Source organism: Eublepharis macularius, chromosome 8, assembly GCF_028583425.1.
Source record: "Eublepharis macularius isolate TG4126 chromosome 8, MPM_Emac_v1.0, whole genome shotgun sequence".
In the NCBI taxonomy this organism is placed as follows: domain Eukaryota; kingdom Metazoa; phylum Chordata; class Lepidosauria; order Squamata; family Eublepharidae; genus Eublepharis; species Eublepharis macularius.
Genome location: NC_072797.1, coordinates 41449750 through 41468451, shown reverse-complemented (window position 1 = coordinate 41468451; position 18702 = coordinate 41449750). Strand labels below are relative to the sequence as shown.

Genomic DNA, 18702 nt, shown 5'->3' with positions numbered 1-18702 from the left:
ATATTTGAAAGGAACCGTGGTTACTTTAGCTTCGGGGCAAATGGTCCATGTTCCAATTTCTAAGCTAAGTGTTATGCCTGCTTGCCTGAAAACCGTGGTCCTTGTTGACCACAGCACAGCATATTGCCGGGGCTATTTTCTTAGTTTTGCTCTTTGGCAGGAGTTTACTGCTCACTGCAGCCAGGTCTGAGACCCGAGAGAATGTGACTCTAGGAAGGAGTGGAGCTGTCACCAATGCTCTGAAGGATGTAGTGGAAACTTCCAATTTTCTGCACATAGCCAGTTCAAACCACTTGATGCTAGAATCCTAGGTAGCCTGTCCTTGTCAACGGGCAGCACAGGATTAGATGGCAGGCTGGTTACCAGATTATCCACCAATGGCAGCTTGATCCTCTCAGTAACCCCTGGAACTAATGTATAAGACTTGGGGCTGGGGAGAGGAAATAAGTTAGTTTTGCCAAAGTTTCCCTCTTAGACTACTACAAGTATGAGAGACTACTGGAAGGGAATCCATGATGGGATTATTCCTGATTCTAGGGAGGATTCTCTCCAACCCCTTAGTACTTAAGGGAGAAGATGTCAGGATCCTCATCACCTTAGGGAGCTTTCTAGGATACGGCTCCTGAGGAAGACCTGCTAGGGAATTTTCCCTTCTTTTAACAGCTCCCCTTTCTTTTTAGCTGAGGAAGAAAACTGATAGCTCAGGGTCCTCAGGTTGAAGGCTTAACCGAGATATGTGCTCTTAATGGCCGTTGCCTTCTCTTTAATCTGGGGAGGGGGCACCCCTTTACCTATCTGGAGTCAGACCCCCATACTGGAATGCCTCTCTTGCCCATCTGAGAGTCTAGCCACTAGACTATTTATTGGTGTGCCTTCAGGACCTCTTTGAATTCCTTATTTCCATCCTAGGCCATACCAGTTTGTTTGTAAAATAGTAACTATGGCGGCAACTGTGTAAATAGGGGGCATGTAATTTCTTTCCCCTTAGTGGTGGAAAATGTCATCCAGTCATAGTTGCCTCTGCAACACTGGTTTTTTTGGGAGGTCTCCCATCCAATTGCTAACCAAGGCCAACCCGGTGGAGGTACTGAGATCTGATGATATTTGGCTTGCCTGGACTGTGATATCACAGTCAGGGGCTGTGATAAGGTCAGAATCATCATTATTCCCCCAGAACCGCTAGGTAATTGAGACTTTTACCCAAGGTCAGCCATCGAGTTCAAGTAATTATGGGACTCAAACCAGCAGGGTAATGATTCATGGCCAATCACTTAACCACAACATTACAACTCATTTCAGGCTTCCTTGCCTGGTGGATGCAAAGCCCAGACCTTCTCGCTTTCACTAGTCTCTTGAGACTAGGGCTACCAGACCCCAGGTGTGGGCGGGGGATCCCTCGCCCTCACCCTGCCACCCCCGCCCCTCCCTACCTGGCCAGTGGGGGGGCGTGCACCTTCCATGCGGGCCCCCCTGTGGAGCTGCACCCCCCCCCGCGCACAGCAACCGCCAGGATCAGGCCTGTTTTGGCCTGGATCGGGGGCCCTGTGGAGCGCGGGAGCGTTCCTGCGCTCCGCAGGGGCCCACAACGGGCCCAATCTGCGCCAAAATGGGCCCGATCCGTGCCCATTTTGGCGCGGATTGTGCCCGTTGTGGGCCCCTGAGGAGCACAGGAACGCTCCCGCGCTCCACAGGGGCCTAAAACAGGCCCAATCCGCGCCGAAACGGACCCAATCTGTGCCAAAATGGGTTCGGATCAGGCCTGTTTGGGCACGGATCGGGCCCACAACAGGCCCGATCCACACCCAAACAGGCTGCATGGTGACATCACTTCCCAGCAGTGATGTCATCATGCTTGCAGGAGCGCGCGCGCACCCCCCCCCCCCTTCCAGGTAAGAGCCAGGTCTCAATCTCCCGCTGGGAGATCGAGGGGGCCTGGCAACCCTACTTGAGACACCCAGGAGTAGGCTGAGGCATGGGAGTTGGGCAAGTTTAGGCCACAGGCTTGCACTCTCTGAGGCCTGGAAGGAGGCTAGGCCTGCCTTTGCTGACCTACCACCAGGCATTTTTGCCTGACGGGACCCGACCCTTGGGCCTTTTCTCTTTCACTGGCCTAATGAGAGTCCTAGAAGAGGCTGAGGCCTGGGAGTTTGGAAAGTCTAGGCTGCAGGCCTGTGCTTTTAGAGGCCTGGGAGATGGCTAGGCCTGCCTTTCCTGACATTCTGCCATCTAGGCCCCTGGGCATTTTTCTTTTACTGGCCTGTTGAGAGGCCCAGGAGGGGCTGAGGCCTGGGAGTTTGGAAAATCTTGGCCGCAGGCATATGCTGTTTGAGGCCTGTGAGGTGGCTAGGCCTGCCTTTCCTGAATTCTGCCATCCAAGCCCTTGGGCATTTCTCTTTCACTGGCCTGTTGAACAGCCTAGAAGGGGCTGAGGCCTGGGAGTTTGGAAAGTCTAGGCCACAGGCTTATGCTCTTTGAGGCCTGTAAGGTGGCTAGGCCTGCCTTTGCTGACACTCTGCCAAAAAAATTTTCCCACCAAAAAGAGAAATAAAAGTGAAAGTGGGCCTCACAAGTCCCAGCTGAAAGGAAAGAGAAACAAAGGAGGGCTCCCTTTTATTTAGGGCGAGCTAGCTCTGAGGCTTCTGCTACTCTTTTCTCCTCCTCCCTTCCTTTCGCTTCCCCCGTTACCCACAGGATCAGTCTTACCACGGTTCAGTCGGGGCTGCCGGGGTTGGAGCAGGTCCTCTGCTGCTGCTGGAGGCTGCTCCTTCCAAGCCTGAGGGAGTTCCCAATAATATCGGTCTCTACAACAGGCTACTGCGGACTCAAAAACCGGAACCTTTGGCTGCCTGAGGGGGGGGGTCCTCCCAACCTGAAGGTGGGGAACCTCGGTGGAGTTTTGCAGTTGTGGCCATGGAACCTAGGAGCAACCTAGGGCCATTGGCTCTAATGCTCACCATCACTCTGAGCGAAATGGGGGTGGGGTAGGCAGTACGGCCTTTCCTTTCCCCTGCGAGCTCCGCACTGCCTGTGGCCTCGGCCTCCCTGAGTACTGGGATTACAGGCATGCACCACCACGCCTGGCTCATCTCTGGCAGTTTCTTCTTCATCGGTATCACTGCACTCTGCAGAGCGTTGCTGAAGACGTCCTGCTTGGATGGCAGGGCCAGAAAACCTGGTTATTCCAGGGACAAGCCCCTCCCCTCCAGGATCAAAATCAGCTGACTGACTCTGCCTTTGGAGAGGAGGAGCTATATCCCAAAAGTAAGGACTGCCCCACTCCTAGGACCATCGGAGAAGAGCTCTGCACCAAGCGCTTGATTCTCACAGTATTTTAAAAACACGTTAAAAATGGCAGTGGAGAACCCATAATGGCCACAAGTTTGTGGTCACATTTAGTTTGGATCTCAGTCTAATCCCTTTCGTTTGCTGTTTTTTCAAAGCAGAAACCAAATCTGGCTACACAGTGTATCAAAAAATCACCTACATCACCAGCATTCCACTATTTCTATATTATCTTTACCTGCATCTCTTTGGCTTCTTAATTCAAAGAGTAAAAGTTTATTCTGCTTCTTTTCTATATCCTGCAATAGTTTACAGATGGATTCATGCTGTTAAATAAAAACCATTAAAAAAACTTAATTAATGGACAGAATTTTCAAACTGGAATCGAACTGAAAACAAAAAGCCCATATGATACTTGATAAGCATCAAAAATATTATCTGCTGCAGTTGAAATTGAAGAATATCATTGTTGCTATACACAGTGTGGGAAAATGGTTTGCCCTGATCAGGCCTAGAAAGGTACACAGGATATGGGAAATAACAGCATCTCTTCTTTTCACGTCATATATCCGTATGTTATTATCCTGTTTAAAAATATTTCAAAATAAGATGAAGATGCAATATTGAGCTGCTATGTATATATAGCTATTGTTTTAATTATTTGATTTTATTGCTATATACTCCATCAAAGTTTCCATCAAAAATTGATACAACGGGCTTAGACTGGAGTAACTCTGCATAGGATTGCACTGACAATTTACCAACAGAAATGCTGTATTAGTTCATCCAAATACACGAGATTTGAGCCGAAGAAACATGAGTAGAAAGAAATAATAATACTGATCAGCAAGGACTTCCATGAATGCTAGCAGAAGAGTTCACTCAATGCCACAGCACATCAGTTTTATAGTTTCATTCTTCCACTTGCACCAAAGTTTGGGTTTTGTTTCAAACAATATTCCATCACGCGGAAAGTTATGTGAGCAGTCAATTTGCCATTTAATAACTGCTTATGATTGGGAAAAATCATAAAGCCTTAACTAGTACGCTTTATGCCGCAGAAGCAAACTGCCCAGCTTGCTACTTGCCCAGGAGACTGGAACGTATGGAATGCAGTGTGATTAGGTGCCATTGACTGCTGCCCACGCAGCCACAGAATGTGCAGCCTCTTTGACAAAAAAGGCACTTGAGGGTTTATTCTAATCACTCCCCCCAGACATTCCAAACTCTTTCTCCCATTGATTACAACCCTCACTAAAATCCTATCCAGCAGCCAAGGACCATCAATCAGCTCTAATAAGTTTAAACTCTTCCTGAGAATGTATTGTCGAAGGCTTCCTGAGAATATTTAATCAAAACTCTAACAGTGCAATCCTATGAAGAGTTACTCCAGTCTAAACCCATTGACTTCAGAGAGCTTAGAATGGGGTAACTCTCCATAGGATTGCAGTGTTAATTCATCAGCCAACCCCAGAGACACTTAATTAAAACTACAGTTCTTTTGTCAGACACCAGGAACAGGTAAGCTAACTCTTGTCACATCCTGGCAGGCCAATCAAAGCTAATAAAGCTTTTTGTCCAACCCAGGAGACAACCATTAAATTTTTTGTCTTTCGGGCTGAAGTCACCTTCCAGCTCCAGAGCCCAGTTTGCCCTATAATTACTTGGGCTTTGCCCCAGCCAAAGTGTGAATGCTTACTTGGATCCAAGCGCTGTGCCCTCACAATCCTCTGAGCCTCCTGGCAGAGAACACTGGCCGTTTGAGGCTCCTTCCTCCGCGGACCTCTCTACACCACTGATTGGTAACTATCACCCAAATCCTACAAACTATTCCCCATTTCATTACTCCTTGTCCTAGGATTCTTGTATGCTTGTGGAAACCCTTTATTTGCCTTTGCTTTGTGTTTGCTTTTCCCCTTAAATAAAATACTCCTTGTTTTGGAAAAACACCTGTCTAGTCAGTTTCCTCAGGGAAGGGACCAGGTATACACTGATGGAGGATCTCGCTTGTTACTGCCTCTCGCAGCTTTCTCCTTGTTTGCTAATTCCCCCTATTTGCAAGGAGACCCATCTAGGTAACAGTTATCTGCTGTATGCAGAAGGACACGTTTAGATCTATGGTTCAGTAGCATCATTCAGGCAATCCTTAACACTAAGGCACTACAAACAAAAATTGTTCAACTATTTATACTCACTGTCCTACATTTTTGTCTAGTTGCAGTGGAGTGTGCAAACAGGCTATCCTTTCCATAGCAATCATAACAATGATGGGTTCTTCTAGATCGAGAAGGACGTAACTCACCTAAGTCAAAGAAATAAGCAGTATTGCATTACCAAGTTAATATATTACCTTGTGTGTACATATTTTAGAAGTCTCAAAATTATCATAATGTGAAGGAAAATACGTTCAAAATAGATTGAACTTATCAGACACTGCCAGGCTTGATCCGAGAGACCTATGAATCAGACACTGGCTCCCTGTGCTGCTGGACTGCTCAAAAGTCACAGGAATTAGTTACAGCAGGGCTTTTTTTCAGCTGGAACACAGTGGAACAGAGTTCCGGAACCTCTTGAAAATGGTCACATGGCTGATGGCCCCGCCCCCTGATCTTCAGACAGAGGGGAGTTTAGATTTCCCTCCACGCTGCTCAGTGGCGCAGAGGGCAATCTAAACTCCCCTCTGTCTGGAGATCAGGGGGCGGGGCCACCAGCCACGTGACCATTTTCTCCAAGGGCAACCCACTGAGTTCCACTACCTCTTTTCCCAGAAAAAAAGCCCTGAGTTACAGGATGTTCTAGCTGGGACATGTAGACCACAGCCCATGATCTTCCAACTCTTGAAAGTCAGGTAACACCAGAGGGCTTATCCAGTGCTACTGGCTCACATGAAGCTCTCAAAATTGCTGCCTTCCATTAATCTTGGTATCTAGATGCTTAAAGAAGTCACCAGGTTTTCAGTCTTTAACTTTCAACCAGTCTGCCTCCTTTCTACTCAAGGTATTTTCCTACCCTTAGGCCTCAGCTCTAACAGTGCAATCCTAAACAGAATTATACCCTTCTAAGTCCATTTACTTCATCAGGCATAATAATATTTAAAATGTTTAAAATACTGTTCTGGTAACATTTGTAAAAACTAAACGTTTTCACTAAGGGTAACCTGAATAAACAAAATTTATTCATTTGAATTTTTTACTTCCAGAGGCAAAATTGCCACATAACAATAATTAAAAACAGTAGGAATATAATTCAACAAATGTTTAGCATATTTAAGTTCCATAGATTCCAAATGAATGTGCTTCGTTCTCTCAATGAAATTAATGGTTTCAACTGAGTTGTGTCTCCAAGTACAATATTTAAAAATGAGCCACATATATTTATTTACTTTATTTGTAGCCTGCCTTTTTTGCTGAGACTCAAGGAAGATCACACAGTGTAATACAATGCAAACAAATAGCAATGCCATAGAACTAGGATCACAATAATTGGAAATGATGCAAAAAAGTATGAGGCATGATTTTTCAAGAAAAATGGAAAAGAGAAAAGAGTCACAAAGCAGAAAGTAATGCAGTAAGAGCAAGGTAATAAATACAATAAACAGCAGCACAGACAACAATACACACATACTTTTGGCTACAAAATCATTGCACGAATAAAATGGTTATAATATCACTGGTCAGAGTGGGATTTCATGGAGTCCTTGAAGAAAGAAAGTTGCAATGCTAGAGAGTGGCCACCAAGAAAGGCTCTCCCTACTCTTTATCAACTGTAGAGATTGCTATGAGAGCCCAGATAAGAAGGTGGCCTTTAAGGATGTACTGAGAAAGATGTTAAGTGCTTGGAGGTTAAAACCGATGCCTGAACACCATGGGAATCCCATTAAGTATGAAATATTCCCGGCTGCATTTCCTCAACACATGAAGCTTCTAAACTACTTCAGTGGCACAATCCCTGTTATCATAATAGTTCTATTTTTGAAGTATAAAAATATATATTTGCACATTTTCCTTGCCATTGGGTGCAATTTTATTTATTTTTTTTATTTGGCTGTGCCTAGGGCTGCTACTGCAGCAGTTACCCAGTCCAGCACAGGAGACTGCAGAGAGAGGTAGGCAGGCACTCGGGGAGAGGCACGCCTGGTGCAGTGTGCCCCACAGCAACCCCACCGCATCCTGCAGGCATCTGCCGGAGGTACAGAGGAGAGGGCAGCTGTCAGAGAGCAGATGGGCACCAGAGCTGGGGCTAGAGGCGCCCCGGAGCAGTGCGCTGACGAGGTTTCCGGAAGGAGCAGGCCACACACATCCCTTGTCCCCGGCCCACGGAATGGGAGCTGGGTGGGATTGGCACACCCACAAGCCCGGCAGAGGTGGGTCTAGGGAACACCCAGGGGTGGGCCTGCAGACCAAGACTAGGGCTGTCACACCCCCGAAAGGCAAGGATTCGCCCGCAACCCAGCCACACAGGGAGGCGAAGGGCCATGATAGGACTCAGCCAGGGGTAGCTGGAGGGAAGCCCTATACGGGGCAGGGGCTAGAGTGGGGCACGGTAGTTTGGCCACACCTGGCCAGGGTGATGGGGCTTACCTGGGGGTGGACTACTATGGGAAGGGGGAGATGGGAAAATTGCACATTGTGAGCAGAAATCCTTGTACCTGTGAAAACATTCGTTTGAATCCAGCTTTCTATGGGAAAGCTGGCTGGATCCCACCCAACATAAGAAAATGAATATCTATTGCAAATATTCTTGGTAAAAGGATATATCAAGTTGCAGCTAATAGGAAGGAGGCCACATACCAGCAACATCATTCATCCTTGTCTTTTTGGATCCAGTAGCACCATAAGACTCAAGAAGTTCCTTCATTTTATCACAGGTGGCTTCATCCATGGCATTTTTCCCACGGTTATTTGTCTCATTAGGGTTTGCTCCATGATCCAGTAGAAACTGCACTGCCTGCAACACATATCTTAATTATTACAACTATGACCTAAGTGTAAATTGCTTCAGTATTACAGTACAACTATCTTTTTGTAACATTATAGTACTTGCAATATTCCAGACACTGCAAACATCCTGACAGAAAATGACATTTAGTAATTAAAACAAATATTGTACAAATATGTACTTTTTTCATTTCTTTTAAATTTTGTGCATGGTTGGGATAACCATTTTTCTCCATTCCCATTTTCATTCATTTCCCTTATGGTATTATGATACTATTTCTATATTATATACTATTTTATCATATACCCTATAGATCTTTTTAACACCATTTTATATGCAAATGGTGCAAACACAGCTGTCAATTTTATTGTTAATATTTTTCTTGAATTTTGTTAATATAGACTGGAAAAGGGACAGTTTTGTTTCAAGTGTGGAATAACTATACAAGAAACTTGAACTTTTGAACTGAACCAGAGCTGTCCCAAAATTTTGTAAAAGCGTATGTTTAAACAGCTAGAATTAGAACTAGGAGACATGAATGAATGACTGGTGCTAGCAGATAAACTAGAATGGAAGACATGATACTCAGGAGCTGCTGGGAAAATAAAAGAATCCAGAATGAAAAAAAGTCATTTTTTTGATTTAGTGCACCTGGCCTCTACTCACTCAAAGTCTAACCAGGGGAAAGGTACCAGAAACAATCTCTCCAGGACCTCTGATATCAAGATACCAAACAAGGTATCTTCTAGGTTACGTTCTCAAAACATAGAACTTGTATTACACTTTAAGCAACTTTTCATTGTTGCAAATATATATGTTCTTTTTCAATCAGGGTATGAAACTAATTAAAAACCCTAAACAAAAGAAAACTCTATTTATCACATTACCTCAAAGTGGTTGCCTGAAACAGCATCATGAATTGGCAATACACCATCCAGACTCTTGCTGTTCACTTCAGCACCTGCTTTTAGCAGTTCTGAGATAATCTCAACAAAACCCCCAATGGAAGCTTCATGAATTGCTGTCCAGCCTGATAAAATCAGATATTTCTTTATTTAAAACATTTCTATGCCGTCTTATCTCCTTGTGCTCAAGATGGCAAACAGTGCAGCAAGGGCATAAATAATACTACAATTAACAATACTAAAACATATTAAAATATACAAATTACAAATTTTAAAACATTCAAATTTAAAACATACACAGGACCAACAAACTCATAAATCCACTGGAAATATTCACCTTCTACCAAATGCTCTCTGCAATAAGACTGCCATACACGTCTCCCTTAATGTAGCAAGTGAACGTGCCCTACTCTGGAACCCTTTCCAAAAGGCTGGACATACCACAGAAAAGCCCTGTGATCTCACTGTTGCCATATGGGCAGTTCTAAAGGAGGGCACCTTATGAAGAAGGCTGTCTGTACAGTGTAAGTGGCACAGGGGAGATGTGTTCCAAACTGCTGATCCAAATAGGAACCTTATTGCTGCAATTTATACCAACTCTCTTGAGACATCTTCAAAGACAGCCCCATGAAGAGTTACAATAATCTAATCTGTAGGTTATAGTAGCATGGACCAGCATAGCCAGGCTGGCAGGATCCCAAGGAGTTGGCTTATGGGCTTGATATAATTGAAAGAAGGCATTCCTACAACAGCACTGACTTGCTTATCCATTAAGAAAGTCAGGTCTAGGAGTGCCCTCAAGCACTTAAACTGGAAAGTGTAAAGTCCCCTAAGTCTGGTACATCAACTCATATGTCCATGGGTTGCGAGATGCATAAGCCTTCATTTCACACATAAATGTGTGAAAATGAATATGTATATTTAAAGTCATATTGTAAATGCATTGGGCAGGATCCAACGAACTCCCATCTACTTCCATGTGCATAAGGGACCTTTGAATATGAACATGTGTTTCTAAATCAGCAGCTCCTAATGACACATAGCAAATGTGAATTTCAGAAGAGTCCCTCTTGGCTGGTCTGAAGCCTTTGGCACACCCGAAGTGGCACTTGTCCATATCCATTTCTCTATATTTGTCTACATATATTTATGTGATAAATATAACCACAAGACAAAAAACAATTCTGTTCAATTTAGTTGTCAATACTAGTAACTAAAAGAAATTGCTGAAAAAATATCAAAGGATTTCTTGGTAACAACATAACATAGATCTTTAAATTTCTGAGCATGAAATATCAAACCTGCATTATCTCTTTGATTCACACATGCTCCAGATGCTATTAAAGACTTCATTAAAGACAAATTTCCTTTTTTGGCTGCCAAATGCAAACACGTTTCTCCTTTACTATTTGTTTTGTTTATTCTGGCTGCTTTAGTATTCAATTGCTGACTGGAAAAAAGCATCTCCTTTTCCTTAGAATGTGAGCTGTCTAAAAACAAATTAAACTTATTTGCACTCTTTAGCAATTATGGAAGATATTTTGTTAGATGAACAATTCTACAGTTCACTCATACCTGTATGACTGGTATGACCCCAGCACAACTAATAAATAAATAATTCTGATCCTATGGTTTTAAATTGTGTTGCTGTGCTAAAGGACCACAAAGGCATTTTTCATTACATGTCAATTATACAATCATTGCCATAAGGAAGATGCCCTGAGCCATGAGGAAAGGCAGAATATCAATAGATGAAAATAAATAATTAAATGCACATATTATATAACCCAGAAAAGAGATTGATACAGCAATCTCTCCTTTATGTATACGGAATGGCTTGTGAGTCTAAAATAAGGTTACTATCAGTGCAATCCTAAAGAGAGGTACATCTTTTTAATCTTGTTGACTTCAGTGGACTTAGAACATAACTCTATTTTAAAATGGACTGTAAATCAGGGATCTTCTCTAGATTTATATAGAAGTCCTTTATTTTTATTTAATATGTTCTTCCTTCAGGTTCACTTATTCAGTCTCATATTACGCTCCGATCAGGGGACAAACAGCTGTTGGTGGTCCCTGGTCCCAAGGAGGCCCACCTAGCCTCAACTAGAGCCAGGGCCTTTTCAGTCCTGGCTCCCACCTGGTGGAACGCTCTGTCTGCTGAAATCAGGGCCCAGCAGAACCTACTATCCTTTCGCTGGGCCTGCAAGACAGAGTTGTTCTGCCAGGCATATGGCTGAGGCTGGGCCTCTGCCAGCCTGAAAAAAGGGGTGTATACAATCTTAACCCTCCCTGTGAAGGCTGTCCACCATCCTGTTTTAAATGTGTATTAATACACTGTTGTTTTAATGTTCTAATGTAGATGAATTTTTTATTGTATTTTAATATGTTGTTATCCGGCCTGAGCCCGCTCATAGGGAGGGCGGAATAGAAATTTGAAAAAAAAAATTATGTTAATAATATCGATTGTATTTTTGCACCTCATATATTCACAAATATTTCTTCCTACTTCTATTTCATCTTGGATTACTTTTCATGATTTAAAGCTCAACACTGCCAAGACAGAAATCTTAATCCTTTCTTTAAAAAAAAAAAACTGCTAGGGATGCCATTGGATGAAACATGCTTTCAAATTCTTCAGAGTTTTATACCAGTGTATTTTGCTTCAAACTCTAAGGGTAATGAGTGTTGCATAATAAAAGCTATGTATCTGGTAAGGAGTGTACTTCAAATACCGTTGTCTAATTTCAGATCTGGATTTCAGGGAAGGCATGCTGTTCTGAAGTTTCTGGACCCCTGTTAATGTTCTGGGATTATTTTTAGGCACGTTTGGGACCTTTTACCCAATCCTCCTCATCTAGGCAGCAGGAGCCAGAAGAGAGGGAGAGAGAGAAGCTGCCCCTGCCCAACAGCTGTTAGTTGACATGACCCATACCTTTAAATTTTCAAGGGACTAGAAGACATTCCAAACAGCTGGTTGTCAATACTAGTAATAGAACAGCTGGTTCTAATTAACAACTGATTAAGTCCAGGGGACAGAGCCTAGAACTACCAGCCATTGGAATTAATAGGACCATCATTTCCTATGGGCTTTAGAGGGGCTAGATCTATCCACTAGGGGTGTGCATGGGGGAAAAAATCCAGTTTTCCCACTTCAGGTTTACCTGCATAGAGAAAATGATTTGTAATACCCCGAAAGCCAAAGCGGCAAACCACTTCAGCTTCGGGTATTTAAATTGCTTCAGTATGCTCCGTAATGATTCGGAACATACTGAAGAGAGGGGGGAAGCTGTCTCCCCCCCCCCCACTCTGCGTGAAAGTTGCTGAAAAGCTGCATTTAGAATTTTGACCCTATTTCTGTCACCTTTTGCTTTTGCTTGTCTATCTTTAACATTTTTAAGAGTTTCCTCAGTCATCCATTTAGGCTTCACCTTTCTTTTGGCTACAAGAATAGTCTCTGAATATTCTTCCTTGCTAATATCTCTGGTTCCAGCCCATAGTTCTTCTGACTCATGATCAATTAGACTTAGTATTGCAAATCTGTTCCTTACCTGGTCTTTACATTCTTCAGGAATATTATTTAGATTGTATTTTGGCACTATGATTCTTTTAGTGTATCTTTTCAGTTTTATTCTAATTTTTGATATTAGCAACTCATGATCTGTATCACAGTCAGCTCCTGGTCTTGTTTTAGCAGAGAGAACAGAGCTTCTCCATCTTCTGGTTCAAATTATGTAATCTATTTGGTTCCTGAATTGGTGATTTCCATGTATACAATCGTCTTTTGGGTTGCCTGAAGCATGTATTAACAATGAACAGGTTGTTGGCCTCACAAAATTCTAATAGCCTCTCTTCTGCTTTATTTCGTCCAAATTTTCCAACTATGTTTGATTCTGCTTTATCCTCCTACTTTTGCATTCCAGTCACCTATGATTATCAGCATATCTTCTTTAGATGCCAGATGAATTTCTTCTTGGACACTTGCATAAAAGTTTTCGATTTCTTCCTCCTCAGCAACTGAAGTTGGAGCATAAACTTGAAAACTTGAAGTTTGTTAATGATAGGACATTTTGGAGGTCTTTCATTCATAGGGTTGCCATAGGTCGGAGGCGACTTGATGGCACATAAAACACACGCAGAGAACTAATAATGCAGGTTTTGTAGACCAAAGCTGTAAAGAACGCCTAGTTGAAAATTCAAAGGGTTTTAAGATCAGTCCACTAAGCAACATTACAGAGAAGGCGCCACTGAGGTATAGAAGGAATTACTAGGGAGAATTTATTCATGGAACTTTTTAGGAAGCATTACGTTGTTTCGAAACAAAAACTGACTTTTCTTTCAACTTTTCCTTCTTACTTTTTATACATATGATGTTTGGAAAATTTGTGACAGCCTATGGCTATAGACAATAAACTCTGCATCTGCATCCTATATATATATATATAACCTTTTTTGTTCCTCCCTCTTCCAATTTTACATTCCCTTTTTCCTATCTTTAACTTTTGTAGTCTGCCTTTCCCGCCCTCTCCTGCACTACCTCTGAGACTTGTGATCCTCAGCAATGTGGATGGGGTGTGTGTCATCTAGCAACCCGCAAAATGACCACCAAGGTCTTACAGCAGTCTCATGAGATTGCATTGATATTCATCCTACAGAAGAAGATTTTAGGAGTTGTTTTCTAACCCTCCAATGCATTTTTTTTTTACATTTCAAACCCCAGGCTTTACCCAGCCTTGAAGGGGAGAAAAAAACTTTCCCTATTTTACATAGCCCCATTGTGTGGATTTTTTTATTCACATTTTGAGGTCAGTGTTCAGAATAAGATATGGGCAAATCCTTTTTGCTCCCACACCCAGTGGGCCAGCTGCTCCCCATTCATCTTGCCCCCCCTACAGCACCACTGCCTCTGCCAGCACCTATTCTTCCTTACCCACCTACTGCATGCTTACAATGCCAGCAGCAGAAACAGGTGGCAGTGGTGATGGTGATGCTAAAAACAACAAAAAAGGGTTCTTTGCTTATGTTCAAAGTAAGAAAAAGAACAAAGATACAGTAGGCCCATTGCAGGATAAGGAAGGTTAAGTTGTAACAGGCTATGAAGAGAAGGCAGAACTGCTCAGTTCCTATTTTTCCTCAGTCTTCTCCTGAGAGTAATGGTACTCAACATGGCAAAAACAGAACACATGAAGGGGGAAGGGAGTTACAGCCTAGGATAGACAGAGGGGTAGTACATAAACGACTAGTGTCTTTAAATGAAACTAAGTCCTCAGGGCCAGATGAATTGCATCCAAGGGTACTAAAAGAACTCACAAATGTAATTTTGAGAATTCTTGGAGAACAGGCAAGGTGCCAGAAGATTGGAGGCAGGTAAATGTTGTCCCCATCTTTATGTTGAGACTGTTTATTGGCAGTGACAGCTGGCTAGATCAGAATGATCTAGCCTGACAGGTAGTAAGTCACATGACTGCATGTCATGTGATACACAGGGATAATTAGACTCAGTCATGGTGAGTCAGCAACTATTCCTTGATTGTTTAATTGGTGTAATTTGTGTAATCTGTGATTAAGCAGGAGAAGGGGAAAAAGGAGGATCCGCGTAATTACCAACCCATCAGCTTGATGTCTATATCTGGAAAAGTTTTAGAACAAATCATCAAACAATCAGTCCTTGAGAATTTAGAAAGGATGGCTGTGATTACTAAGAGCCAGCATGGGTTTCTGAAGAACAAGTCATGCCATACTAACATCTCTTTCTTTGATTCTTCGCTAGATCAGGGGAATACTGTAGACATAGTTTATCTCAATTTCAGTAAGGCTTTTGATAAAGTTCCACATAATATCCTTGTCGACAAATTGGTAAAATGTGGTTTGGATCCTATTACTGTTAGGTGGATCTGTAATTGGTTGACAGATCACACCCAAAGAGTGCTTGTTAATGATTCCTTATCCTCTTGGAGAAGGGTGACAAGTGGAGTGCCTCAGGGATTGGTCCTGGGACCTGTTCAGTTCAACATTTTTATAACATTTTTATACTAAACATGAGTCAGCAGTGTCAAATGCTATTTTGGGCTGTATCAACAGAAATATAGTGTCCAGATCACATGAAGTGATGGTATCACTCTACTCTGCTCTGGTTAGACCTCACCTTGTATTCAGTTTTGGACACCACCATTTCAGAAGGATATAGACAAGCTGGAACGTGTCCAGAGGAGGGCAATGAAAATGGTGAAGGGTCCAGAGACCAAGTACTATGAGGAAAGGTTGAAGGAGCTCGGTATGTTTAGCCTTGAGAGGAGATGACTGAGAGGTGATATGATAACCATCTTCAAGTACTTGAAGGGTTGTCATATAGAGGATGGCGTGGAGTTGTTTTCCGCTGCCCCAAAAGGTCGAACCAGAACCAATGGGTTGAAATTAAATCAAAAGAGTTTTTGGCTAAACATCAGGAACAACTTCCTGACAGTCAGAGCAGTCCCTCAATGGAACAGGCTTCCTCAGGAGGTGGTAGCCTCTCTTTCTTTGGAGTTTTTTAAGCAGAGGCTAGATGGCCATCTGACAGCAATTCTTATTCTGTGAACCTAGGCAGATCATATGAGGGAGGGCAGAAGGGTTACATCAGTGCTTAGTTCTCGTAGCCCCTTCTTACTTGCCCAGGGTAAGGCCAATCACAATCTTGGGGTCAGGTAGCATATTTTCCCAGGCCAGCTTGGCCTGGGATCCTGATGGAGTTTTACCATCTTCTAGGCATGGAGTAAGGGTCACTGGGCGGAGGGGTGGTGGTATTTAGGAATTTCCTGCTTTTTGCTGGGGGTTGGACTAGATTACTGTAGAGGCCCCTTCCAACCCTGTGATTCTATGATTCCATGACTGCTCTCTCCCCTGCCTGCTTGCAGTACCACCACCTCAGCCTGATTGGTTCATGCAGCAGCTACAGCCTCCCACCTCTTGCTCTCCTCCATTGTTCACCCTCAGCATGGTGGTGTGGGACAGTAAGACAACTGATGGCTCCTGCTTTACCTCTCCTGTCAGTAATGCCGCTGCCTCAGCCCAACTAGCTCAGGTGACTGGCAAGCAGCTGCTCTGTGTGTTATGTGCCATCAAGTTGCTTCTGACCTATAGCAACCCTATGAATGAAAGACTTCATAAAGTCTTATCAATAACAGACTTGCTCAGAGCTTGCAAATTGCAGGATGTGACTTCTTTTATTGAATCAAGCCTTGTTTTAGATCTTCCTGTTTTCCTACTGCCATCCACTTTTCCTAACATTATTGACTTTTCCAGAGAATCTTGTCTTCTCGCAATGTGACACCTAGATACTAATATCCTCATATCCCACCCTTTACAGATGCTAATTAATTCATCCATAGCTCTATAGCATTCTAATTTCATTTTTTGTCTTGTATCTTCCTAGATTGTATTTTGTTATTTCTGTGGCTGTTGTGGGTTTTCCGGGCTGTATTGCCGTGGTCTTGGCATTGTAGTTCCTGACGTTTCGCCAGCAGCTGTGGCTGGCATCTTCAGAGGTGTAGCACCAAAAGATAGAGATCTCTCAGTGTCACAGAGTGGAAAAGATGTAGGTCATTTGTATCTACTCAGGAGGGGTGGGGTTGAGCTGAGTCATCCTGTAAGAGTTTCCCAGGGTGTGGAATGCTAATGGCGGGAGGCTTCACTGTATCCTGAGGAGGTTCCTTTGCATATGGATTGGTACTTGATGTGCTAATCTTCTCTGCAGGGCTATTGTCGGGGATAGAATGTTTTGTTAGCCTGGTGTTTTTCAGAACTGGAAACCATGCTCTGTTCATTCTTAAGGTTTCTTCTTTCCTGTTGAAGTTTTGCTTATGCTTGTGAATTTCAATGGCTTCCCTGTGCAGTCTGACAAAGTAGTTGGAAGTGTTGTCCAGTATTTTGGTGTCCTGGAATAAGATACTGTGCCCTGTTTGAGTTAGGCTATGTTCAGCCACTGCTGATTTTTCAGGTTGTCCAAGTCTGCAGTGTCTTTCATGTTCTTTTATTCTTGTCTGGATGCTACGCTTTGTGGTCCCGATGTAAACTTGTCCACAGCTGCAGGGTATACGGTATACTCCTGCAGAGGTGAGGGGGTCTCTACTGTCTTTTGCTGATCGTAGCATCTGTTGTATTTTTCGGGTGGGTCTGAATACTGCTTGAAGGTTATGCTTTTTCATAAGCTTTCCCATCTGATCAGTAATTCCTTTGATATATGGCAAAAACACTTTTCCTGTAGGAGACTGTTTTTCCTTGGTTGTTTGATTCATCCTGGGTTTGATTGCTCTTCGGATTTCATTTCTGGAGTAGCCATTTGCCTGAAGTGCGTGGTTTAGATGATTAATTTCCTCATTGAGAAATTATTTCTGCTTGCTTATCAACCAACAGTTGGGAGTGGCTTTTCCCCATTCTTACTGGGTCTTGTTTTAAACTAGTCTCTCTTTGTAACTTCTTACCCACCCCACCTTTCTGTTGTTTGCAGCCTTTAATATATTCACTGGCCTTATGGATGTACACTTTATACCTCTGAAAAAGTGACCTCAGACTAATGAAGGTTTATGTTGGGATAAATGTTATTAATCTGTAAAGTGCCATTGGACTGCAATTATATTTTGCTGCTACCAACTTACATGGTTACTCATCTGGAACAGTTTAATAATAGTTTACATTATACCGATAGACTACAACCCTGTCAAGCCATATAAAGCACATTTCTATATGTATATCCCTCAATGGATGAGGGACAACACATTCCAATGAATGCTGCATGTGCCATTTCCTTCCCTGATTCAGTAGCTGGGGCTCAACATATGGAGCCCTCTTCAAAAAGTGGTAATTGCAACACATTTTTTCTATCAGCTTTTTGAAAGGAGTGGGACACAAAAAGACTAGATTTACTCCTACCAACTGCAATCTTATTTCACTGAAGAGCTGTTTGATGTAGTTCCACTTCACAAACTGTACACATACTGTGAGACCAGGACCAGTAGGTATTATTGCATCTTTGTTTTTATACCTGTCTGTTATATGGGTCACTTAATGTGTACAATAGTGTATTAGGGATGTACACCAAAAACTACTTTGTAAATACTTTTTTTTTTTTTAGAAATTTTTTATTAGGTGAGAATATTAATATACAACTTTCAAATAGCATCTCATTATCCTTTCCCCCACCCTTTCCCTCCCCCCCTTTTCCAAGACTTCCAACAGCTTTCCAACCCTATAGCCTAATCTATTCCCAATCTGTCCCCTTTTTCTGTAACTCCTTATCTCATGTTTACTTACTCTTTTATTCAACTAAGCCCTATCTATTAACTTCAAAAATATTGTTATAAACTTAAAATCTATTATCTATTACTTTATATTAGCTCCACATATATTTAAATTTAAACTAACTAACAGTCGGATAAAATATCTACTTTAGTAATTCTAACAATATCTATTAACTCTAAGTCCACTTACATTTGGGCTAACAATTAGCTAATACTTCACTTCATATGGTAAAGACTCTATCTCTTCTAATAACAAATCCATTCTAATAATTTTCAAATTGCCATAATTCCCCCTTTACGTC

General features: G+C 42.6%; 1 protein-coding gene across 1 annotated transcript in view; it reads right to left on the bottom strand.

The window, feature by feature from the left end:
• Positions 1–18702, bottom strand: part of ANKRD31 (ankyrin repeat domain 31) — a 105111-nt gene that overhangs the window by 38717 nt on the left and 47692 nt on the right. Inside the window, exons 6-10 of the mRNA XM_054987557.1 lie at positions 10427–10615; positions 9108–9250; positions 8073–8229; positions 7358–7461; positions 3521–3608 (exon numbers count right to left, since the gene is read on the bottom strand). Coding sequence (XP_054843532.1) covers positions 3521–3608; positions 7358–7461; positions 8073–8229; positions 9108–9250; positions 10427–10615 — 681 coding nt within the window. The remainder of the gene's footprint in view (positions 1–3520; positions 3609–7357; positions 7462–8072; positions 8230–9107; positions 9251–10426; positions 10616–18702) is intronic.